The sequence below is a fragment of the Polypterus senegalus genome, chromosome 18 (assembly GCF_016835505.1).
Source record: "Polypterus senegalus isolate Bchr_013 chromosome 18, ASM1683550v1, whole genome shotgun sequence".
In the NCBI taxonomy this organism is placed as follows: Eukaryota; Metazoa; Chordata; class Cladistia; order Polypteriformes; family Polypteridae; genus Polypterus; species Polypterus senegalus.
Genome location: NC_053171.1, coordinates 47,573,650 through 47,599,861, shown reverse-complemented (window position 1 = coordinate 47,599,861; position 26,212 = coordinate 47,573,650). Strand labels below are relative to the sequence as shown.

The window sequence follows — 26,212 nt, the reverse complement described above, 5'->3', positions numbered from 1 at the left end:
GATATTAGGCAATTTGTGCAACGAGATAAAAAATGGGCAGTGAGTTGGTTAGAGCTGCTGCCTTAGTAATTAAGCCTCATGGGTTGAAATCATACACTCAGGTAGTTGTTTGTGTGGGGTTTATTTGAAAGCCCCATGTCTGCTTAGGTTTTTTCCCAGGTATTAAAGCATGTGCAGGTTAGGTTAACTGTGAAATATAAACCAGCGGCATGCATGAATGGGTTGGTTTCTGTCTTATGCTGCATGGATAGGCCCCTGCCCCATGCAACCCTGAACTGAATTATGCAATTGTGGTAATCTTCCGATATTTTATGATAATGAGAAAAAAAAAACAGGAAATGGAAAAGATTATTAACCAGGTGGACAAGAAAGTTAGCCACACATGCTCTTAGTCTACATATATTCAGACCTGATGTATATATTTATTACAAAAATTCACCAATAAAACTATATTTTCAAGCCAGAATATTTTCATACAATGTAGTGAGTGCAACATTACAATTGTTATGCTTTTATCAATTCAAACCACATTGACCTACTGGTAGTTACCAGAGTCAGAGATGGTTCCACAGACAACCTAGAGCTGAATATGACATCTACAAGTATATATATAGCAGGCACATATTATAACACTTGTTTTCTCTGGACGCTTTCACAAACCCAACCTGAATGAACAATGTCTAAATGTCTAATTTTAATCTAAATTGACAAATTTGTAATAACTGGGCCAGTGTTACAATTAAAGACTTTAATTAATTAAAGGTTAATAACGGAAATGGGTCAGTACACTACTACATCTTAACTTAAACAGAGAAATACAATGAACATATAGGCTCAATGGGTTGAACAGTCGTCTGATAGTAATATCTTTCTTATGTTTAAGCCTACAATGAAATTCCATCCTTTATTGTTTCTGGTCTGTCTACTTGCTGCCTCGGCACTGCTTTGGTAAGTAGATCTAGTATGTTCTGGAAACATTCAGTTTCCTGAGCCTCAAATACATTTCCTGTCTGTAGCACCCGTTTATCAATTCAGAACAGTATAGTAAATGAGCAAGATAGACAAATCTGGTAGTTAAGCTTGGGGGGTCATAATATTGTGGGCTTTCTTTTTTTTTTTTTTTCAGAAAGCAAGGGCAATCTGAATAGTGCCCAAGGGGTTTCCTTGCATATTGGTCATGCTGAGTGTATTGTCCAATTATAAATCTAAAAACTTGTCTTTCCTCTGCATTTTATACAAATCCATCTATATGTTAGATATTACCTGAGTATAAATTTTGGCCACATATGTATTAATGGATGGTGTAATGAACATAGACTCAACAGGAGTGACTATTACTGTTTTTTCTAAAACAAACCAAAAAAAACCAGTGCCCTGATAAAACCAGCAGAATATGAAACATCTGGGTGAAATGTCTCATAGAACTAACAACATCCCAATTAAGCCTGAGGATACACATTGCAAAATGTATCACTATTAGGAAGTGACAGCGTAGTACCCACTGACCTCCAGGTACAACTGTGTCACAATTGTCAAAATTGTTCCTATGACTACTACTACTAACCATCTCACCTCAACATTTTGTTCCTACATAGTCTACTTAAAGGAAATTGCTCTACACAAACAACCCTGACAATTATTTCAAAGACAACAAATTGTAGACTAGTATTTCACATTACAGACAACAGTACAGGATGTTTCAAGAAAGGGGAAAGAGAAACTACATTCAAAGGACTGACACAAGAGACAGCAATTTGAACATTAAAAGTCTAATTTATACAACATATATTCAGAGTAGTTCTGAAACCTTCATAAAAATAAATAAATAAATAAATAGCAGAGATATTAAACACTGTAAAAAGGGTGTGGTAGTTCACAAATCATTGCAAGGTGCACTACTGCAACCCGCAGGAAACTTGAATGAACAAACGCGACCTGAAGAGACCAACAGAGTGGAGCTTGCCAGACTCCAAAATGTACATATAAAAGTACTGTGTCACATGATGAAGGGGATTTCAACATATCCAAAATTAACAAATGCTGGCCCTAAGCCTGGAGATGAACCATCAATTAGACTTCTCAAGTGTTCATAGGTGATATCCTATATGACATGTTTTGGTTGTTCTCTCAGTTAGAGGCATTCAGTTGATTTCCTGTCAGATGTTGTGATGATTCCCATCTGGAGCTGAAGGTCAAATGTAGTAATGCACCATTGAACAAAGTAATGATACCACTCTGCATATGGAATGTATATGTGTAAACAAAATGGCATCCTTTTTGAAGCTGGCTTTTTATGTGCATTAAGTTTTGAATGATATTCTGTGGAGGCTTACTCATTAAAACTGGATTATTTAAATGTAATAGCCTTAAAGATAACATATATGCTCATCTAAAGAACTTGTTTTATGTCAGTTATTAGCATTGTTGTGCCTCTTCTCAGGATTTCTGGATTCCGGGTTAGAATGTGTGTCTGTGGTGAAGCAATGTCTCTTTTCTTGTATTGAATCTGGCAGATGTCCCTCTTGTTCTGCGGATGGTGGTTTTAGAAGATGTATTTGGCAGTGGCGTTGCGTTTCCAAAAAGGCGGTTTGCAGTAGTGCTGCAAGGTCTCAACTCTTGATAAGTGTCAGAAATTCTTCTCTTGTTTTAGGATCCTCACGGAACACTCCAAGCATTGTGCTGGTCACTGTCTTGCTGTTCATCTTCTGAACTCCACGCATAACCATACACATGTGACTGTAAGATCAACACAGGAATACTACAATTACTCATTGGATGATAAAGAAAAATAAAACCAGCTAGTAAGTGTTAATCGTTCTACAACTGCATATTCTAAGGGCCTGTGCTTATGAGTATCACATTCTGTAAGGTTGACCTATAAATTGTTTATACCAAAAATTCTTAGGTTCCCATTAGAATAGTAGTTCATGTTATAGCTTCCAAAGCACTGTCTTAAAGGGGCTTAGATTCTAATGGACAAGAATTTCTAATGGTCACAGGTTTAAGTTGCTGAAGAATTAAAGAGATCACCTAATGTCCAGTTTTTGTGTCAATTGTCTGGTGGATTTGGTAGTCAATGCCTTCATTCACTTCTCAAACAGATGATGAGATTATGTTTGATGAGCAAAAGGCAACAAACCAAACAGGCCTCAATAAGTGCAGGAGTAAGTGTCCATAAGAACACAAAAGAACAGTTCCTGGCAGATGCTTTCACTTTTATAAATGTTTTCATGAAAAAAAATCCAGCATTCTATTTCCTTATACTGTATATATGTTTTTTTTTTAAATATGTTCCTTATTAAATAATTGTTAAATATTAAATATGTTCCTTATTAATACAGTTTAAATTTCAGTAATGGTTAGGATCTGTGGTATCCGGGGTGAACTCCTCCAGGCTGTCCTCCTGACACTGCAAGCAATCTTTGCTTCCATTTGGGTGACTGGTATCATCCCAACTAACTGGAAAGGGAAGAGTGATCACCTGGATTGCAGCAACTACAGGGGGATAACACTGCTCTCGATGCCAGGTAAGGTCCTTGCTAGCATTATCCATGATCACTTGCTCACCTACCAGCGACTGGAGCAGTCTGGTTTTATGCTTAAGAAGTCTATAATCAACCGCATCCTGGCACTGAGGGTTCTCATGGAGCATAAACACGAATAGCGGCAGTTTTTTTGCAGCATTTGTCAATTTCATAAAACGTTCGACTCAGTTGATCGAGCTGCCCTGTGGGACATCTTGAGACTTTGTGGGATCACCTCAAGATTGCTGGATATCATGGCCAGCCCTGTACACTGGTACTGTGAGTGCTGTACAGAGTGAAGGCAGACCTCTGGGCTTTTCCCAGTTAATTCTGGGGTTCGTGAGGAGTGTTTTGCTCTTGCTCTGTTCAATGCTTGCATAGACTTCGTGTTGGGCAAGGTCATGGGGTCCAGTGGCTGAGGGGTATCTGTTTGCTAAGAAGTCAATGGAGGCTCTGATCGGGGCTCTCGAGAGATTGAGTTAGGAGTCTGAGTGTCTAGGCTTACAAGTGTCCTGGATAAAAACCAAGATTCAGGCCTTTAATGACTTCTTAGGCACAGCCATCAACAGTACGTCTGTCTGCGGAGAGTGTCAATCTTTTCGAGAGGTTGACTTACCTCGGCAGTGGCATTCTTGTCTCTGGTGACTCTTCCTATGAAGTCAGTAGTCGGACTGGGAGAGCATGGGGGGTCATGAGGTCGCTGGAAAGGGGTGTGTGGCGCTCCCGATATCTATGCAAAAGGAAGAAGGTCCAAGTCTTTAGAGTCCTGATCCTTCCTGTCTTGCTATATGGTTGTGAGACATGGACATGGACGCTATCCAGTGACATGAGATGAAGACTGGACTGTGTCTCTTCAGAGAATCCTTGGGTACCGCTGGTTTGACTTTGTGTCAAATGAGCGGTTGCTCTTGGAGCCACGAATGTATGGCGTTATTTCAGTGCCACTATTCTGAGCACACGTAAAAAATATTGGCTGCGTAAAAAGATTGCAAGTGCAAGTGTTGCATTTTGAAGAGAAATTTATTTTGAGCGTACAAAAGCTGAATTTGAGTGAACAAAATTCATTGCTGCGTGCAAAAAATGTATTTCAGTGTTTGCACTTATCCATATACACACACACAATAGCACCCCCTCTCGCTCAGTTTTTTCATTTGCGCTTGCTCGCAATGTGTTGCTTGCGCTTGCTCGCAATGTGTTGCTTGCGCTCACAACATTCTCTGCTGCGAGCGCTCAACTCTCTGTACACCGTTATAAGTGTGCCACAAAACCAACCAATCACAGACTTGGTTTCAAAAATTCTGATTGGCTCTTACGGTCTCCAATCAGCTCGCTAGCTGCTGCATTCCGGAAACAGTCAGTTGGCATGGTTGTGTAATGCAACTACATTATACTACACCAACGATAGTCTTAACAAATAATATATTTTAAAATAAAATAATTAAAGATATTATCTGCAAATTGGGGTTTAATTAAGTTTAGCTGGATTTAGCTACATTTCGGACTGTTTCCGGAATGCAGCAGCTAGCGAGCTGATTGGAGACCGTAGAGCCAATCAGAATTTTTGAAACCAAGTCTGTGATTGGTTGGTTTTGTGGCACACTTATAACGGTGTACAGAGAGTTGAGCGCTTGCAGCAGAGAATGTTGTGAGCGCAAGCAACACATTGCGAGCAAGCGCAAATGAAAAAACTGAGCGAGAGGGGGTGCTATTGTGTGTGTGTATATGGATAAGTGCAAACACTGAAATACATTTTTGCGCAGCAATGAATTTTGTTCACTCAAATTCAGCTTTTGTACGCTCAAAATAAATTTCTCCTCAAAATGCAACACTTGCACTTGAAATATTTTTTTACGTGCGCTCAGAATAGTGGCACTGAAATAACGCCATACGAATGAGGCACATTACCTGCATTGTGAGAGAGTGTCAGTTACGATACTACGGCCATGTGGCGCTAGTTCCTGAGGGTGATCCAGCCCATGGGATCCTCACTATTGAGGACCTGAGTGGCTGGACCAGGCCAATGGGACACCCACGTAACACCTAGCTGTGGCAGATACAGGCTCATTTCTGGAGGGTGGGGCTGGACTGTGTGTCTGCCTGGGGGGTTGCCAACCAGGATCCCGAGCTGTTTTGTTGTGTGGGGTGTGCGGCAATGTGCTGTACCAGTGCATGTTCCCCAACCTGACCTGAAGGGTTAGTTGATAAAGCTACTCACACTATGCACAGTACTATGAATGTTTTGTTAATTTTGAAAAGAATGAAGTGAAATGTTGCTGCATGATTGCTTATTCCTCTGATTGGGTTTACAACTCCAATGTAACTATTAAAACATCAATAAAATTAAGAGGGTTTTGTCTGCTTAGCCAAGTTCAATTCAACTCTGATGGGTTATTATTATTTAATCTTCACAGATGCTCTCACACTCATTATTACTATAATGTACTAAATGAACAAAAGAAGGCATTAAATCCTAAAACCACCGTTAACATGAAAGTTATCACAATTTAGGGACTGCCTTTACAGGCAGTTTACAAGGGTAACTGATTCAATGTGTTCTTTTTATAACAATCAAATCATTCAAAGTGGGCAAAGTCAAAGCTGAGTCAGCTATTTCTTCATAGTTGTAGCATAACATTCATTTGCCCCAGAAATTTGAATTGTTAAGTTAAGAAAATACTTACATTCCCCTGCAGATACAATTGTGGTGCCAGAAGAACAGTGAAACAAAACGTTTAACACTTACCAAAAATGTCGATGTCAAAATGGTAAGGGCTCCAATTTCCAATATTCCAGAGCCCCCTGTCGTAGGAGCAGGCTGTAAATTTCCAACTTTTTGTCTAATCAGCTCTTTAATCTTTGGCATGTTATAGCTGCCTAATAGTGATTATGGCACATACATGTACTATGTGTTTCAGCAACAGGCTGAAAGTCTTGTCAGTTTCACAGTCAGACACAAAATCCTATCTTTTTCACACTGCTTCTGGGTAGGGTTTGGCCCACTATTACCCTCCACTGGATTAAATTTATACATTCACATTCATTTAAAAATGCAACTTTCAAGGGCAAATTAATTTATGACACAACAATGGAAAAAAAACTCAACTTCAAAAATACTGAAATTATCTTTTAAAAGTCCAAGAGTCAAAATCTAAAATGGTACAATAGTTTCTAGAGTCCAAGTTCTAAAACTGTCAATCAGAAATACCTAAAAAAAAAACTTTCAAAGATTTTGGGGGTCACAAGTGTTTAAATTAAGTGATTCTATGGTTTAGTCTATAAAGGTCAGAGCACTGACTTTCAAGAATTCGTGAATTCAAATGGTCAGTGTCCAATTAAAGTACCTAATAAGTGTAACCTATAAGGATTACAAATACTTCTGGTTCTTTAAGGTTTTCCTTCTTTAAAGTTAAAGGTCATGAATTAGAAAGATAAATTAGTGAAATAAAAAGACAAAAGACTTTAAAGAAGTTCCTCTAACCACAAGTAAGTAGTGGACATTCACCCTAGTCCTTAAACCGTTAAAAAATAAAAATAAAAGTAAAATCACTAAGTACGTGGCTTCGATGACAACTCCAACTCCAGCCGGCTTCAGTGCTTCAGTTATGGCCACAGCAATCTGCTTGGTGAGCCTCTCCTGGACTGTAGAGTAACAGAAAGGTAAGTTATTAGTGCTTCTTTCTGGAGACTGGTAAGAAGGATGTGGATGGATGGCAGGATGTTTTGTAAAAATGATTTATGCTATAACTGATGATATGGTGCTTGTTCTAGGCAATGGCTACCCCCTTCACCGAGGACACTTTTCAGAATGCTAGGCGGGCGGGGCTTTGCAGCGGCGCAGAGAAAGGAGAGAGACAGAGCTGAGAGAGTATTACAACGAAGTATTTTTATGGTCCCGACAGTTTCCCCATATGACACGAGTCTATAGAAATCTCGTTACTACGAAGTACATTCAGCTGATACTTTCATTACAACAAAGTGACCTTGAAATGCCTGAATTAATCATCCACAGAGCAGTTAGTTCTGTGGTTGCAGCTCAGTTGTGCACAACAATCCCCAAACAGAAACATTGTAAAAAAATTTTTCTTTCTTCGAAATTTACTCTTATTTTTTTTTTTGCTGTTTTTGTTTTCTGTGGTTTTCAGTGATACCGGTTGCTTATTGCTCATGAACATTTGAAAAACATCCATTGGAATTTAACTCTTTGTCCTCTTCCTATAGAAACGGCAGACATGAAAAAACGATAACAGTGTTAATGTTTGTAATGATCTGTTGGAATGACAACAGCAATGCCTATGTCTTTGTTATATGCAAAAAAGAGGAAAAATCTAGGGTTGCAAATGTATGTGAACTGCTGCATTTGAAGATGCAGAAAAAGCAGTTTTTATGTGGTTCACTGATGCTCGTTCAAGAAACATTCCTATTAATGTGGAACTCATTCAAGAAAATGTGAGGCTTCTAAACTCTCTTGGGACCTCTGTCAACGGGACAAACACGCCAGAGAGCGTCCAAAGTGCGATCACCACGTCTGTGGAAGACTGTTTATCCATTGCTGGGGAAACAGCTGGCTCACAGCTCTGCTGCAGCTCTTCACCAAAGCAAACAGAAAAGATCTTGATGAGTGATGCAAGGAACATTGTAAATGCAGGCAACAGGATTACTTGGCCACTAACCTGGTCACAACCCTTGTCTGACTGCTGTATCTATGTATAGGAGAGTGGCAGATCCCGCTACAAAAAATAACCATGCTGTTTCTGTTTCAAGCTAAATACATAAAGCTGGTTTTGCTAAAGTACTGAGACTCAGCCTCGTGTTTTGGGGTGTAAGACAGGGACTTATAGTGCAACCACAATCTTTTAGGATTCGTTTCTGTGGCGCTTCACTGCAGCACTGTAAGCCTGCTGTTGCCCTGCCCCTGAAAAAACGGACAAACAATCTTACACAAATGCGGCAATCACGCTTCGGAACACACTTCCCATGTGTGACATTCCTGTTGGGTGGGGGGGATTGGGGGGAGCGCAAAAGAGTTCAGAAACCTCACTTTATGAAGAAGAAGAAAAAGATAAATTCGGCTTCTGATTGATAACTGTGCTGCCCACAACATGCTTCTGCATTTAGATAATGTTCGCATTGAATTCCTCCCACCCAATTGCACAGCAGTGCTTCAGCGATTGGGTTTGGTCATCATTCACACCCTGAAATTGTATCATCACAAAGAAATGCTGAGAAAAATTCTCGTCAGCATAACTTGTAGACAGGAGAAGATTAAAATTAATGTGAAAACAGCTACTGAAATGATTACAAACGCCTGGACGCAAGTTAAAGAAAGCACTATAGCAACAAATACAGAATCTCATTACAACAAAATAATTTTTAGGTCACTAGCAGTTCGTTGTAATGGAATTTTACCTGTATTTGCACTACAGGCATACAGGCACTATTGGAGACCCCACCTTTACCCACTCTGCAGACTCAGTATCCAGCCAGGCTGGAGGAGTGCTGGAGGAGCCTGAGGAGGAAAATCTGAGGCAGGGGTGAAGCAGCAGCATGTGGGGCAGAGGCAGTAGATACCTGTTGTTTAAATTGGCAGATAAAGTGGCTGCATTCAAAGCCAAACTTAATTTATGGGGCCAACGAGTGAACATTGTGTCATACGTTAGCAGAGGTTGTTAAAGATACCAAGACAGGGCCTTTTTTTCTCCCAGCTGTTGTATTATCACCTATCTCAGCTTTCAACAGAGTTTGAGGATTATTCCCAACCACAAAAGACCCCCGAAATGGGAAGGAATGAATCCGTGATCCATTTGTGAATAAGCTAGGTGAATCAACTTTGTCTGTGCTTGAAGAAGATCAGCTGCTTGAGGCTGCAAATGATGGTCGCCTTAAAAGTATGTTTGAGACAACTTCAAATCTCCATACATTTTGCATTAAAGTCAAGGCAGAATACCCTGAGGTTGCTGCAAAAGCACTGAGAAGTCTGCTTCCATTTCCAACATCCTATCTTTGTGAGGCAGCATTTTCTGCAGTGACAGCAACCAAAACGAGATTATAGAGTAGACTGAAAATAAGCAATACACTTCACGTGTCACTGTCTTCCATCGTCCCCAGATGGGATCGTCATGGTTGCAGGAAAACAAGCTCAGGGCTCCCACTGATTCTGCATTATGACAAGTTGTATAATTTCTATTACGATATCATAACTTAATAATAATAGATATGTAAATGTAAATTGTGTATAAAACTGCCTTGCAAACCTACCCCGAATCCTCTCCCCCCACCGGTCCCTGGAAAAATTTGCTTCTAGTAAAGCAGTCCTTGGGGTCAAAAAGGTTGGGGCCCACTGATTTAAAAGGCCCTCCTCACCTAAACTACATAATTCTTATTCAATGAAAAATGGATGGTTATAACTATCCACTGCTCTTGTCATATTAAAGATAAAAAATTAACACAATCTCCAAAATAAGTAGACATGGGTCTTGATGTGGTCTTAAAGAAGACTATTGTCTGACATGGAAACAAGTATTTGAATTTGAAATAGTTCTGCAAACCCTTTTAAGAAGGATGTGACGGATGGCCAGGACGCCTCTTTGACACTAAATCTGGGGGAGCAGCCATGGGATTTACGCTATGCCCCCTGGAACACTTGCTGCCAGCCCCCTTGGGTTGCATCGGGGCTACAAGTTTGGAACACCAGAACCCATTCCTGTTGGGCTCCGTGGCCACCGCCAGGGGGAGCTGCACAGTTTAATGAGCCTGTCTGGGTGAGAGCGCAGCCATACCCGGAAGTAGAGCCGGAATGAGGTCAATGAGCACCTGCAGCACTACCGGGTGGGCTATAAAAGGAGCCGAAAGTCACCACTCCAGGTGCCAGAGTTGGGAGAACGACAGCCACGACAAAGCTGCCTGGGAGGACTGGAAGAAGAGTATTTTGTTGTGTTTTTGTTTCACTTTGGTGTGCTTGTGCAGGACTGTGTTGAGCTGGTGGGACACGGGGGAAGACGTGCCCCATGGCTGAAAAAAAATAAAAGTCCTTTTATCTTTGATTTTTACACATGCATCCATTGTCAATCTGTGCCAGGTCGGGCACCTATATAGTGCCTTAAATAAATAAGGAAAAAAATGGTGAAGATATCGAAAGGAGGTGACAACAGATATTAATTAAGAAAACAGCAGATGTGGTACTTTGTGCTACATTCAGTGCATAATATCACTAAGTGTTCTGAAAAGGAACTAATATATAGATTTATTCTTCTCACAATACCAGTGACAACAGTTTAATTCCTGGGCTGGTCACAGTCTGTAAGCATGTTTTTCTATTCTTGTTAGCTTTCTTCTAATACTTAATTTTCCTTTCACATCACAAAATTTGCATTGAATCAGAATGTAAATTCAAAATGTGCTATGTAGATATCTAGTGTTCCATATATGGTTGGTTCCTGCCTTAAGCAATATGCTGCCATTAATCACTGAAAGGAATTATAAATTCACTTTTTAGTAATATTCACTGTTATTATATTCTTGAATGGCAATCCCACTGCATGACATTGTGTATTCTGCACATTCTCCCCATGTTTAAATTGAGGTTTTGCCTGGATACTCCAGTATTCCTCTTAGTAGTTAAATATGTGCAGGTTATATGTTGACCGGTGACTCAAAAAAAAGTGCCTCAGTGTGTTTGAGTGTGAATATATACATCAATATTGTCCTGCAATGATCTGGCACCCCAAGGAAGTTGGTTCTTGGCCTCGTTTTAAATGTATTGTAGCAGAGTGAAGAAGTACAACAATTAATTTGGGTTTTGAAGTGTAATGTCCTTCACCAAACTTGACAAGTGGAGGTAGTACTACAATGTTAACCAAAGTACCTTTTGCCTTGAAAGGTGCAGTTAATGTCATTACACCACAATGAAGAAGAGTGACTGGGACTCCCAAAACTACAGGAATATTCCTCTAGCTCAGTAGGGTTTATAAATTGTGATTTCTGATCTGCAGTCAGGCTGATCGTGTCATAATATCATATAATACTTCCGCAGTTGACTAAACTACAGAACACTTGTTAACATTACATTCTTTGTTTATTACATATTATTTAAGTAATTAAATTTTATTATTGGAGTACGTTGGGTGGTTGTAATACACTTTTCAACAAGGAAGTGAATGAAAGCGTTTGGTGTGTGCTTGTGTGGGCTGTTAGCCTTTCGGAGTTTTTTTTTTTGTTAGTTATAGTTATTTTGTGTTTTAACTGTATATGTACATTAGAATATTTCTGCAATATGTACAATGGTAATAATGCACCTTTGAGCTTTCTGCTACATTAAAATGTTGCGTGTACTGTATTAGCTGTGCAAGCACTTAAAAATCATAATGACTAAATTGTTGTAAATTGTTAAACTGACTAAACTAATATCTGACAAAAACAACTTTTTCTTAAAAATAACCTTGAAATTATTATCATCATTATTAATTGATAGTAATTTGATCTGCAAGACTTAATTTAATTTGTGAGGAGTATGTAATACAAGCTATGACCACTAGATGGAGGCAAGCAAACAAATTAGCAAGCAAATAGGAATCCAAGCTAATGGTTTTGAAATGGAGGCATTAGAATGCAGGATGGAGTAGAGCAGTAATTTTGAGTGTTCTTTTAGGTTATAATTAATTACCTACCTTGCAATCGCCGGCTGTAGATTTCAACAATTCTGGGAAGAATGAACACATTCAATTATTCTTTTGTCAATTCCTTTTCACTGCACATCTTATGCACAAATATCCCACAAGCTCCAGAAGGCAGAATAAAGTCTGAATTTATTTTAGAATTTTTTAGCATCACAAACAGACTCTGCCTCTCCCATTAAAAAGTGAGTTTGCAGGTTTTAAAATCTCTGAGACTCAGACATTTTTTTTTCTGTAAAACTGAAGCATATTAAACCACACTAAATGTTACCATTGTAGAAGCAACCTAAATACATCAGTCTTTGCCATACTTCTGCAGGGTCACATATGCTGAACAACTACTAATTCCACATGTTTAAAGAATCCTCCTATATCTTGACTGATACTTTGATCCAATCTGTCTTTATTTTATATACTTTAATTTTACTATGAAGCTGATAAATTGCACAGTATATTTGTATACACACATAATGTTCAAGTTTACAGTATAAAATTGTGGCAAAGGGATGTTTCATGACTCAGAATCAAAAAAAGACTAGGGGTTGGTTTGATTCTGCAATCTGGTAGATTACAGTCCAAAAACTATAAAAAGATAAGAATATCTTTTGTAAATGAAGAGTCACTTGTAAAATAAAAGGGTGATTTTTTTTCAATATGAAGTGGAGAAGAGCTGGGTCGTAGTGACATTACGTCTTAAGAATGGTCAGTTTCAGTAAATCAGAAGAAGGTAATGTCACTGTCTTATAATAGCATAGCAAGTTTCTAGTGCTAGTACGATTAATAGGTGGGAATCTTTCGAATAAAACTGCTCTGAAATGTTCTAAGAAAGTGAGAAGTGTCACCCTAATATCTATGGTTGTTAGCCTAACTTGCAATTTATTGTTTTTTTCAGACAAAGATACAGAGAAGTCTTGTTCACGCCAGTGACGCTGATGGCACAGCAATTGCTGACCTCAGATTCACTTCAGACTTTAGCAACACTCATTCATAAATTGGATTTTCCTCTACGTCTGCTTGTGATTAAATGTCAATCTCCTGCAACAGACCATGATTACACAGAGAAAAGGCATTCAGGGTTTGAGCTGTGGGACACACTTCAACATCATGTTTTATACAAGGAAAAACGAGAATACAGTGGTGGCAATAAAACATTGCAAACGCCTTCCCTTTCTTTTCACAGCTAATACTTTCAGGACCATAGACGTGTACTAATACATAAATCCATCTTTGATCTTGCACATTTACTGAGAAAATAAAATGAAAAAGGCAATAGTACATGCCTCCTGCGCATGTGGGATTAAGTTACATCACAATATTTTATCAGTAGTCTTGTTTCTCTGATGCTCTTGACATCTCTGCATTAGTAAATGTTTCATGTACTAAGTCACGTATTGAGGTCAGAGAGGATTCTTCTCTGCAGGCTGTTACAAAAAATACAAATAATCAGCTCAGACAATTAAGCCTTGTGACTCACCCAGTACGGGTGACTAAGGACAATAGGTTAGTCTTCAGTACCCCAACAGAAAGGTTAGGTAGAAAAGTGCTGCTGCAAAACATTGTTTATAGAGATGAGAGGAGACAAGCACAATAAACATATGCATGGATACCATTTAGCTCTATAAATAAAACAGATGGAGAAGATGACCCTAATTTTACGTGGGGATGGAGGTTTCTAAGAGACCAAATGCACCTATAGGGTATAAAGGAGAGGTATTTAGGTCCATCCCAACCACAGTCTCTAAAATACAAAAAGAAGGTACTGTACTAGAGAACATGAGAAACATCCAAAGTGTAAATCAGTGGCAATGAGAACCACGTCATCTCCTAAGAGTAAAATACTGTATAAGGAGACGGTACTGAAGAACACTAGCAGAATCTAAAGAAGAGGTGCCCAGGACCACCAAACCTGCAGTGTAAAAAATGTAAAGCAAATGAATTGCGGACTACACTACCTGCAGCTGCCAAATTATAAGGTAAGGTAGCATCAAAGGGCAAAGAATGGGGGTGAGAGGTTTTAAGGGTGGACGTGGGATGTAATGTTTGGGAGCTGTGGCTATTACAAAAAGGAGCTGCAACTTTCAAATATGAAAGAGGGATTTACTGATACAAAAGATAGTTAATGAGGTAAAAGGAATCATTCCCATATTTATGGAACAATAACAGGCAGAGTTTGAGCCACATTTGTGAGAGACGAAAGGTGCTTAGGAGCAACAGAAGAAAGCTGACTTTAAAGGAAAGGTGCTACGAAGGCTGTGTAACATCTAGAGAAAAAATACAAAAGTGACACTGAAATAGTATGATCTTAGTTTCAACATAGTTAGAAAAAAGCTGCAGAATCTTAAAAAAGAAAGAAAAGTAGTGGGAGGAATATGCAGCTCCACAACCTTAGTAATAAAGTAAAAAGAGAAATTAGTACTATTCCTTTGAGAGAAGGCAGATAGAAAAAGGTTTGAACTTGTACCAAAAACATTTTGTTTCCTTGAAAGAAGACTTATTCAAATTACTTCATTGATTATGTAATAGTAAGCAATAAAATAAAAACAATAAGATTCAAATATTGGTCTATTGATATTCAGCAGATCTTACCTGGCAAGTTTGCTGAGCCCCAGAACCCTCTTGTTCGGGAGGTAGCCTATGTGCACCTAAGCAGAGAGGGAGAAAGATATAGGGTGGATTTAGGGGCTTTTTAGGTTAGCAAGGCCCAGGAGTAGGCAAACCCAATGGGCATCTTGCTATTTATTTTGATATGTGGCAGGTTTAATTCACTTTGCGTTTGTAGATCTAAATTGCATTCAACCTAGTTTTTTAACAGAGGTGAATGAAGTTAAGAACATGTTCAGTGAATGTCCCTCTGACTGATTTTTCTTGGAACTTCAATTTTAAATGAAAATGAAATTAATATTTATTGATTTCTCTTAAAAAAAAAAAAACTTTATTCATTAAGTGTAACAAGTGACACTATGATGAAGAATGTTGGGTGATGTTTGCCAGCACTGCAGGTATCACTACAGGGGATAAAGGTAGAAAAAGCAATTAACTACTTGAGTATGGGGTATGAGGATAAAGGATGAGGTCAGACTGCCCAAACATTAGAAAACATGGACAGAGAGATAAGTCACGCTGCTCCAAGGAAGACAGGTATGAGGCGAGGCAGAGAGTCACCTGTTACCTTGCTAGTGTGCTGATGCCTATCACTTGTCTGTTTGGCAAATAGCCAATGGACACCTGGAAAAAATGAAAACATGTTCAAGGTGGACCAGCCCTTTACCTACAGGGGACTCCAGTCTTCTACTTTCCAGTTTGTGTAATTTCCCTACAGCAGATTTGGTATGTTAAAAAAAAAACACAGCTCATTCAATAGTCTGAATAATGTACATGTCTGGGTGCAAAGAATTACAAAGATGGCTACTTATCAGATTTTTTTTCAGAGAGTCATTAGGCTGTATGGGTCAGGCAGGCACTCAGACAGTTTATTCTCCTTGTGCCTAGGTCATATGGGAGATATCGGTATACCTATGAACTTTAATTTGAACATTTTTGCCTCTATCTATTAATAGCAAGCTGTGCAGCACACAGTACACACAGATGCAGAGTAGAGAGGCAAAGTAAGACTGTCTTCTTGATTCAGTCATTGGCTATCCGCCCCCAAGCACTTTTCATTTCCTAGAAACATGTTTTTCTTTCCTGCCACAGGTCTGCAATAATGTTAGTAAATTATTTTCAATAACCAGCTTTGCTATTCCTATATCCTAAAATGCCCCAAGAAGATACAAGAAACACCCTAATAAAATACATGTCATCCAGCTAAAGACAAGATCAACAACCTACAAGGGAAAATAACTTCCTTTAAACACAAACTCAGTAAACTAATATCTGCTGAAATAATCAATGTTGTTTTATCAAAAGAAACATCTTCTGTGTTTAAATAAGGTCATTTACCTCATTCTGCAAGAGTTCATCAGAGCACTGCATTAGGGCTTGAATGCACAATCTGATATAGCTAAATTCTATACCTTTTTTCAAGGCAGCATACTACAGATACAGGCAGAGGTTACTCTGGCATCTCATGACCACACAGTCTGAACTCATTTCATCACTCCATTATGGCCAGCATGCATACACCACTTATTTCTGTACTCAGTAAGACTGGGCGCACAGATAAGCTCTGTACCCTTTCATGACGGGATTGAACAAAGTAGCAAAGTTCACATTTCTGAGTCCTCTTATTGGGTATTATGACTTTGCTCACCTTCTGTTTCCATATTTGGCTGTCATACAGAAAACATTTCTAGTCAGGTAAGACATGTATGTATATTTACGTTTGATGTCACCTTATGGCCAGAATGCAGACCTCAACAGAGCTAACCTCTCTGCTTTTTATGGTAAGCAAGGATCAACAGAGCTCACCTATATACGTCATTATATTAGCAATAAACAGTCTGACACTAATCTTTTTTATATCCTGTATGGCTAACTGGTACGTCCAATAAAGTTTCTTTTCACCGTAAAGTATCTCACTCGAGTCCAATAAAGCTGCATCTTTTACCTAAAAACAGACTAAACATTAATTAGACTTACCTCATACAGCACATACTGGAAAACTACATCCTTTTGATCAAACTGAATACAAATCAATTTCATATAAATTTGGCTTGAAGAAAAAAAAAATATAAAAAAAAAGAAAACAAAAACAAAACATCGGTATTAACGTATTTTAGATGCTACTAATAACCCAAAAAATTTCTTTAAACAATCTTTAGTACTTATTATGTACAGTATATCAACATTAATTAATAAATGTCTTTTTGCAAAGTCCAATTAAAAGATGATATTTTCAAACATTGGCAATTGCTTCTTAAATGCAGATTTCCACAGATTGTTGACATCACTAAGGCTCTGGAAAAAAAAGAATGCTTTGCTTCTGTTTGATCAATGCCTCATGCTGTCGTCAAAGCTTTTTCACATCCTGAAATTGACAGATCTGTTTATTTTGTCTTAAATGGCAAGAAGATAGTAAAGGGATATTAAAATGTCAAATCTGAAAATTAAAATCAGACATGAGCCTTAAGGCAAAGTGACTGTTAAAAGAGCAATTTAAAGCGTCTAGTGAGCTACTCGGCTAAAACAAGATCAGCAAGGGAGAGAAGTGCATTCAGGCCAATCAGACAAAGGGGTGTACATGTGTGTGTAGGTTAGGGAATGGCATTTAAATTCTCCACTCCACTCTTACATAAGCACAAGTATCATTTTAAATATACCTTAGAGCAATCATTCCTTCCAACAATTAACAAGCTGCTAGGAAAGGGTGCTTATCGCTAAAGTTTAGTAGGCAAGAGATCATTATCCCGGAAATACACATACTAAAAATGTATCATTTCCATTGTCTTTAGTTATTTTTTTTATCTTGCTAAACACAAGCAACAAGCCTATGCAACCCTGAACTTGATAATCAGGTTTGAAAATCAAAGGACAGGTTAAACATACATTTTAGAAGGAAGCTCGAAAAGGAATATGTGCACTACCTTGCCAATGAAGGGCACCAGGTGATGCTCACACATGGAAAACATATCAATGTCTTTGACAATCACCATTTCATCATGATCTTCATCAAATATAGCATCATTCAGTACATCTAAAAGGAAAGAGAAAAACATTGGACATGTTAATAGAAAAGTGAAACTATTGTATGCTGTAAAAACTCATCTAATCCTCAGTCCCACTTTTTTAATATAACTGAAGTGAAATTGTGCTCCGGTTTTACAATTCACTGACAAGACTGCATTTAGTGTGTGCAGTTCTGGTCTCTGCATTACAAAAAAAAAAAAGATTTAGCAGAACAAGAAGCCGTGCAGAACAAAACATCTATCCCAACAATAAGCGGCCTGTCCTAACGCCACAGGCTAAGGGATTTAAATCTTAGGTTGCTAACTCAGGTTTTCAGGATTCTCAAGGGCATTGATCAAAGTTTATAAAGCTGAATTCTTTCAGTTAAGTAGCAAACTGTGTTTTCAATGACATTGATGGAAATTAAAGGGAAGTCCATTCAAGACAGAATCCATGAACTACTTCTTTAAACTAAGAGTCATTAAAATCTAAAACAAATTACTAACTGATGTAGGTGAAACATTGACCACTTTTGAAAAGTATCTGGATGAGCTAGCTATTGGGACTGCTTAGCTGATAGCAAAGCAAATAAACATCATGTACAAACATCTTATATATTCAAATATGCATTTGTTGATCTTTACTGAGTGTCAATTTTTAAAGTAACTTACTGTATATTCTGTGAGAACTGCTTATCATCCCTAGACCATATGTTTTAGGGGGTATTTCTACAATTCTGGAACCACAAACTTTCTGAGAATACATCTTTCACCTAAGGACCTTTAAATCTGTGAAATCAGTACTTTGAAAACTGGTCTACCATCCAAGAACTTCTGTGTTACACTTGTACAAATACTATTCATGGACTTTTAGTGCCCATAATATATCTCTACAATCCAAGACTCATAGTTTTGATTAAAAAAACAATGATTTTCATACTGTATATAGCTTTTTTGAGCATTCTTCATCTGACATACCTGTTAATCTGTACATCTGTATTAACTTTTTGCTCTTCATAAACTATTTAGTACAATTAAAATACTATGATTACAGAAGGAGACTTTGTACTGTTCAAGTTTCTTCAGTTATGTAAGGGTATCTCTGCTTTTCATAAAATTTCAGTTTGACACAATAGACCACAATACCACACAGCACAGCATGGAGTATACAGTAGACGCTAATGCATGTCACAATACTCCAGGAACAGCAGATGCATTAGAACAACTGGGTCTTAAACAAAATAGGACATTTTCATTGCATTCCCAGCTCAAGAAAAAATTAAACAATCTTACTAACTTATTGATTACTGTTGTAGATAATAAGTTGCAGATAATATAAAGGCAAAACTCCATAGAAGTATCTTGCTTAATCAGTGGGTTGTCTTGAGGATCTCATATAGAGGAATTTTATTAAATACATCCATCCATCCATTTTCTAACCCGCTGAATCCGAATACAGGGTCACGGGGGTCTGCTGGAGCCAATCCCAGCCAACACAGGGCACAAGGCAGGAACCAATCCTGGGCAGGGTGCCAACCTTATTAAATACAGTGTCTGTAAAAAGTATTTACTCCTTCCAAGTTCAAATTATGTGACTTCCAAAACCAAATGACTACGCCAGTGATGATTTTGGGGTGTCATACAAGTGAGGTGAATATTAATGGAAACAATATGCAAATGTTTAATATTTGCATTTAATTTAGACCAGTTTGCAAAGATCTACTTTCACTTTGATACTAAAGAGTATTTTTTCTGTTGATTAATGTGTCAAAAAAATAAAAAAAAAAATCAAATCCATTGTGTTTCAGTGCTGTATAACTGTAAAATTTGAAGGGAGAATAAATACTTTTTATAGGCATGGTGTACCTATATCATTATCTAATATATACAGTACCATATGTTTTATTTTCATTAGCGTTCAACAGTTCATCATGATTACTTATGCTTGGAGATAATATCAGTACAGCAAAGACATCATGGACCAACTAAACGGATGTAGTTCTGGGTGCAAGTATGGTAAATCTGAAGTACAGAATCAGTACAATAAATACCAAAATGTGTATACTATGGTAATACACAGTAAGTCAAAACGGCAAGCTTATATTGCTAATTTGCCAATGACAATAGGACCCAAAAACATGAGTATGTCTGAATAAAAATAGAGACAAAACATGACTTGGAACTGACAGCTAAAGAGCTCATTTCCAGTTCTAAAAAAGAATACCAAAATCATCACAATTTCTCCTTGTTTTTAATACATTTCTGTTGCAGAGTCATCAAGCATCTTGCTTTTCACTGTTGATGAAAGACAGACCTTGAAAACTTCAGCTAATCTCTCTCAGGGTCACCTCTGCTTTTCCTGTTACTCTGAAGACAGGGATCATCCACATATTCCCCTGGACTGGCTTTGTGTTTGCTAGCATCTAGAAAATAAAACAACTCATCTATTGTTTGTACTCTCAGCGTCACTGTAAGCGTTTTTAATTTCCTGGCTGATCTGCTATCACTCTACAAGAAAAGATCTCCATGGAAACGGACTATGCTTTCTCTGGTATCTTATATAATTTGGTAATCATACACCTGCCAGGTCATACCAGTATAGGACAGGTGGAGAAATCCTCATTGCATGCCTCAGGGAAACTGTAGTATTATCTGCAATTTATCATAAATATATTAGAGCAATCACTGTAGTCAAAAAAAACTGTTGTCTGCTCATTCTGAAATGTTTTCATGGGAGTAGCATTCTCCCATGCTGCTACAGTATATACCACAACTTTAAAGAGTAAAACCAGCTAAACAAATGCATCTGATCCAGCATGTCTTTGTGTTGCTTTCCCAAGTAATGGTTAGAATGCATCACTAAGCTGACACTATTGTTCCTACAAATACTAGTATTTATGGCTATTCACTAAAAGGTTAATCAAGGCTTATTAGAATAAAGTGTCTACACTCAAAGGCCTACTATGTTGCCTCTAAAACACCATAATATAACCCTAAATGAAGATGCCCATTTATGTGAGCACAGCCTATCATCAAAGCAAAAGTTGTCCTTAATTTACTGGCTATGTGTCAGTTAGCTTGCACTTGATGCTGCCAGAATAGACTTTGCCATACCCAACCTTCAGTAACTGAAGGAAAATGACTTTGCTTACTTTGGTATCTTATGCAGTTTGGCAGTCATACACATGCCAGGTTGTTCTGGTAAAGGACAGGTGGAACCATCCCTACTACACAGCTTCAGTTAAACAGTTATATTATCTGCGGTTTACCATAAATATATTAGATTAATTACTGCAGTCTACTGTTGACTGCTAATTCTTAAATGTGTTTTGATGGGAGTAGTGTGCTTAACCCTCCCATACTGCTGATAGCTTTATAAATTAAAACCAGCTAATTTGCTGGCTGTGTGTCAGTTAGCTTGCATTTGATAACATTGATATAGGCTTTGACCTCCACTATAGATTTGGGGTTCAGTAACTAATGTAAAAACTGACCACACTTTCTTTGGTATCCGTCTATGAGTGTGTCTGTCTGTCCCGAAAGTGCAAGGCTACAGCATGAAGCTCAAAGAAGGGCCCAAAAGTGTGAAGCTTCAGCTCAAAGAAAGCGACTCTGACGCCAAAGTGAAACCACCGAGAAAAGTGAGAAACTCACTTAGCCACTAATACAAAATTGAGATGAGCACATTGGCAAAAAAGTAGCAAAAGTAAAAGGGATACCAATACTCAAGCGAGGCAAGCACGTTGGCAAAACGAAACCTCAGAAGAGAGAGACACTTGCTTAGCCGCTAATACACAAGCGAGGAAAGCACTTCGGCAAAACGAGACCTCCTAAGAGAGAGAAGCCCAGAGTAGTTCCTTTCAATTACCTGACATCTCTACATTTCAGGTTTTTTTTTCCTGACGATTTCAATAGTTTCTAGGACCCCAGACTTTTACAGCACGGGCTTACATAGATAGTCTTTTATAATTTGCCAGCCATTCACCTGCCTGTTCACAGGATGAATAGTATTGTAATCATTTCAGCTTCCAAAAACACTTGCTCTTCTTCCAATCTGTTCAGTAAAGTATCTGTGTATCTACTTTACTTATTAAAAAATGAAAAAGAATGACACTAACAAACATCATTCTTGCCAAGACTTTTTCATCTGAATCATGTTAAGTAGAGCTGATGTAAAAGAAAAGTGTAATTAGAAATAACTAGACTAAAATTAATGAAAACCTAAATCTTTCAGCCAGTACTTTAAAATGTAATGAGTGAAACAAGTAAAACTCAGAATAATTGATTGTACAAAGTGTAACATGGATACAGTCAATAATGTCTTTGTAGCTCATCATAGAAGCAGTCAACATTTCCAAGGACACACTAAAAACTAGAAGACTCGTATCTCAAAGTGCTGGCCACAATATTTGTAGAACTAATCTGGACTTTCCTTTCCTTGTACTTACCATAATCTGGTAGTCACATTGCCTTGATTTTTAAAAAGATGTTCAGTTTTCTTTAAATTGAACTTTATAGGATAAGTAACATCAGTGCTTAGGTGGTGTATAGGATATACCTTTAGGACACTATTATTCAACAAGGAAGAGATGAAAGCAAAGGTCGCTCTTGTGAGAATGGAAGAAGTCCATAAGTGTACTTTAGCAGAAGCTCCCTATTTGAGGGTGATACTGGGAAAATACATCAAAAATGAATCACTGTAAATAGCTGTTTTACTGCTGTGTTTTTGTATCAAGCAGGTGTTTTCTGCGAGTTTTAGGTAGCACCTCTGGAGTATAGAATAATTTGATTACTTGGTTGTGTTTGTTCCAGAGCTTTATATGTATCAAACTAATTATGTGTTTGATAAACCATGGCAACCTCTTTCTTAAAATAAACCCTCAAAACTCAGTACACACATACAATGCGATTAAGTGGTATCACAGCACTCATGTGTGATGACTGGATTCTCTAGTGCAGCGGTCTCCAACTCTGGTCCTGAAGTGCTACTGTGACCACAGGCTTTCATTTTAACCCTTTTCTTAATTAGTGAGCAGTTTTTGGTGTTAATTACCATCTTTTTCCCTAATTGTAATTGACTTGCTATTTAAGACTCAGGCCCCTTAATTGCTTCTATTTTTTTCCTTAACTAGCTGCCAAACAATATTAAGATACAAAACAAGCTAACACATGACCAGCAACCTGTGTCCATCATACTATATTTCAAAATTTGCTGAAATACCCAACGTTACCCGGGAGGAAAATAAAGTGTTTTTTTTTTCCTTTTAATTGTTTGTGAAAAATATAATTAAAAAAAAAAAAACAACTTTAAAAATAAAAATAAATTAACAAACAATGAAGACTCACTAATGTGCTTGTCTTGTATGTATGTTACTGCTCGGAACTGGCCAACTCTATTTAATTGGTGCTCAAACATAAAGAATGCTGGCAGTCACCTCCAGTTCACCCTCTGGTGGTTGTTCCGAGTGCCAACTGGATAATAACATGCATACAAGACTGCAGGGTCACCACCACCCTACCCAGAAGGGGGTGGGTTAGGGTTGATTTCACCCTACAGTATTTTTAATTGACGGATGAGAAACGTGTACCAAGGTTCATGAAAATCACTCCAGCCATTCAGTAGTGATGCTGGAACATACATATATACACACACACACACACATTGCACAATTCCCAAAAACATTTCAGAAAAAAAAAAAAAAAAATGAACAGTTTTGGAAATGTCTGCGGTGACAAAATGAGAGTACCAACAAGCCATGGAATTAAATAATGCGTTTAATTAACAGCAAGATTTGGCTTCAAATTATGAAACTAATTGGACTGAAATTGGTTAGAGATTGAGTTGAAGATAGCTGGTCATCTGTTGGCTCACTTGACATCTAATTTCTGTTTAGGTGCTGTTAAAAGAAGAAATGAATAAATTCAGAGGACAATCTTAAAAAACAAGTCAATTAAAATAATTGAAAAAGAAGCCAATTAGCAGCAAAAACTGGTCACTGATTAAGAAAGGGGTTAGAATGAAAACCTACAGCCACAGTGGCGCTGCAGGGGACTCATGTATAAATGGTGCGTACACGCAAAAATGATGTATACCATATGTCTGTTTCCACACTCAAGGCTAGATGTATAAAAACGAAACTTGGCATTACACACATTTTCACGGCAGCCTCAGACCATGTGTACAAATGTTTCTACTTGGTTTCGTAAATGGCCAGCACCCAGAGTCAAAGCAGTGCTACTGTTTCTGTATGGTCTCCCTTTCTTTTGGAGATCTGTATCCATGACACTGGCTTGATCAAATACACTGAACTTAATTGCATATTGTTTACAAATGTAAGGCACTTGATTGTAATCATTCTGTAACAATATAATGGTGCACAGAATGGCCAAACTATTCCAACTACCATGGCTGCTTTAGCGTTGTTAGAAGACATCGCAAATGGAAGAATTAGAAGACAGCGTATATTTAGAGACCATACTGTTTTCGTGTCCCATGATGATGACTGGCTTCTAAGTTGATTTAGATTTCCAAAAGCTATTCTCTTGGACTGTAATTCTCTTGGACTTGAACTGGGGCCAGCTTTACAAAGGCAGATTTTTAGGAATTGTGCTCTATCTGCTCCTTTGCAACTTCATTTCCACCCTTAGGGTTTTAGCCACAGGAGGCTTTTAACGTGAAATGGCTGACTGATCGGGTATTTATTTTTCAGTCATCACGGAGTTGCATCTGTATGGGATGGTGTTATACGCTTGTCATCCAGATATATAAGATTTCTTTACACGGTGGTTGAACAGGCTAACATCAAAGCACAATTTACAGCAGCGTCCGGTATTCCAAATGTAATTGAAGCGGTCGACTGTAAATACATTGCCTTAAAGGCTCCTTCTCAAAATTTGCTTATGTGAATTGAAAGCATTTCCACTCTATTTATGTGCTAATTATCTGTGATGCAAAAATGTACCTCTCTAATGTTGTGGCGCGGTGGCCTGGCTCAACTCATGATTCACTTATTGTGAGAAATAGTAGTGTTTGGAACAAACTTGAAAATGTTGTTGTATGTGATGGCTGGCTTCTCGGTAAGATAAGAAATTTAATATTAACCGTTTGGTCAAAATTTTAAGTTATATGTATGATGTTGCCATATAACATACGTAGGTGACAGCAAGTACCCGCTGAATATGTGGCTTCTCAAGCTACTTGCCAATCCATTGACTGGAGAAGAGCAACATTATAATGACCTCCATTCTCAGGCTCACACCTATAGTAGAATGTACTATAGGGCAGGTTAAAGCACAATGGTGCTGCCTGGATAAGACTGGTGGAATGCTGCTCTATAGTCCACAGAAAGTGTGTCGCTTTGTTCAAGCATGTAGCATGCTGCATAATGGGGCACACTATCATGGCTTGCCCATACAAGAGATGTGTTATGATCAACCTGTCTCTGACTCACCAAATGATCTGCCAAATCGGACAGCGTTACAACTTCGTTTGAATGTAACTAGCAGAATGTAAAAGCAGGTGACCAGAGGTAGCATTTATTTTTTAACCAATTAATATAATTTGTGCTCAATATCACATAGTATACTCCTTATATTCCTTAGTTTATTGGCCAAATCGCTTACAGCATCTACTACTGAATTCTGTGACTTCAAAACAGCGTTTGTCAGCACACAGCCAGATGGTAACCTGACGGTTTCTAAGGCAGATGTGAGTGCATAGCCAGCACCCAAAGATGTGCTTCGCACAGCTGCTCCATCATCGCCTGGAGCTTTGTCCCCGGCACGGTGGTCACCATTTGTAATACTGTCTGAAACAGAATAAACAGTAATAACACATCTGCTGTCTGCTTGCCTTATTACACATGCTAAGTATTTACACGAGTATGGATAATGGTAAGCGAAAAAAAAAAATAGTAACTCACCTTCACCTGTGGTGATTTCGGACTCCCCCACACCCACTGGTAAAATACTATTTATAAGTGTCTTAGCAATACTTGCAACAGCTTGCTGCTCAAACGCTGTGAGCCCAGTAATTCTGCTACCTCCTCCAGTGGTGCCAAGACCCACATGGTGGACTGCGACTTGCCTTTTCATGTCAACTTTGATATATGACACTTCTTTTTTTATTTCAGGCACTGTGCAACTTTCTGAACTTGAACTTTTGAATCCCTCTGCCACGCTGTGCCACACCATCAGTTTCCTTTTGTTGCTTATACCACTGCTTAAGCCACCAAATAGTACATTATGATCCAGTACTAAGCTGGATCTCAATTTTGCATTTGCTGAAATTCATTTCTACACGCGTTTTTGCCATTGTATTTTAACAAAACACTGAACAGAAGGGGCTATTTATATTGATTTGCATATTCAAATTGGCAAAATTCTGGGAGGAGTCAGGGTGGGGCTATAGGTTTTA

The 26,212-nt window shown here is 38.2% G+C and overlaps 1 protein-coding gene across 2 annotated transcripts in view; it reads right to left on the bottom strand.

Annotated features, from left to right (window-relative positions):
* Positions 1-1,108: 1,108 nt before the first annotated feature.
* The window catches only part of gch1 (GTP cyclohydrolase 1), a 35,087-nt gene continuing 9,983 nt past the window's right edge, over positions 1,109-26,212 (bottom strand). Inside the window, exons 2-6 of one of the 2 annotated variants that reach the window (XM_039741303.1) lie at positions 17,716-17,825; positions 14,780-14,835; positions 12,188-12,219; positions 7,072-7,163; positions 1,109-2,736 (exon numbers count right to left, since the gene is read on the bottom strand). In XM_039741303.1, coding sequence (XP_039597237.1) covers positions 2,656-2,736; positions 7,072-7,163; positions 12,188-12,219; positions 14,780-14,835; positions 17,716-17,825 — 371 coding nt within the window. In that variant the 3' untranslated portion in view covers positions 1,109-2,655. The remainder of the gene's footprint in view (positions 2,737-7,071; positions 7,164-12,187; positions 12,220-14,779; positions 14,836-17,715; positions 17,826-26,212) is intronic. The other variant, XM_039741302.1, reaches the window with a different exon arrangement.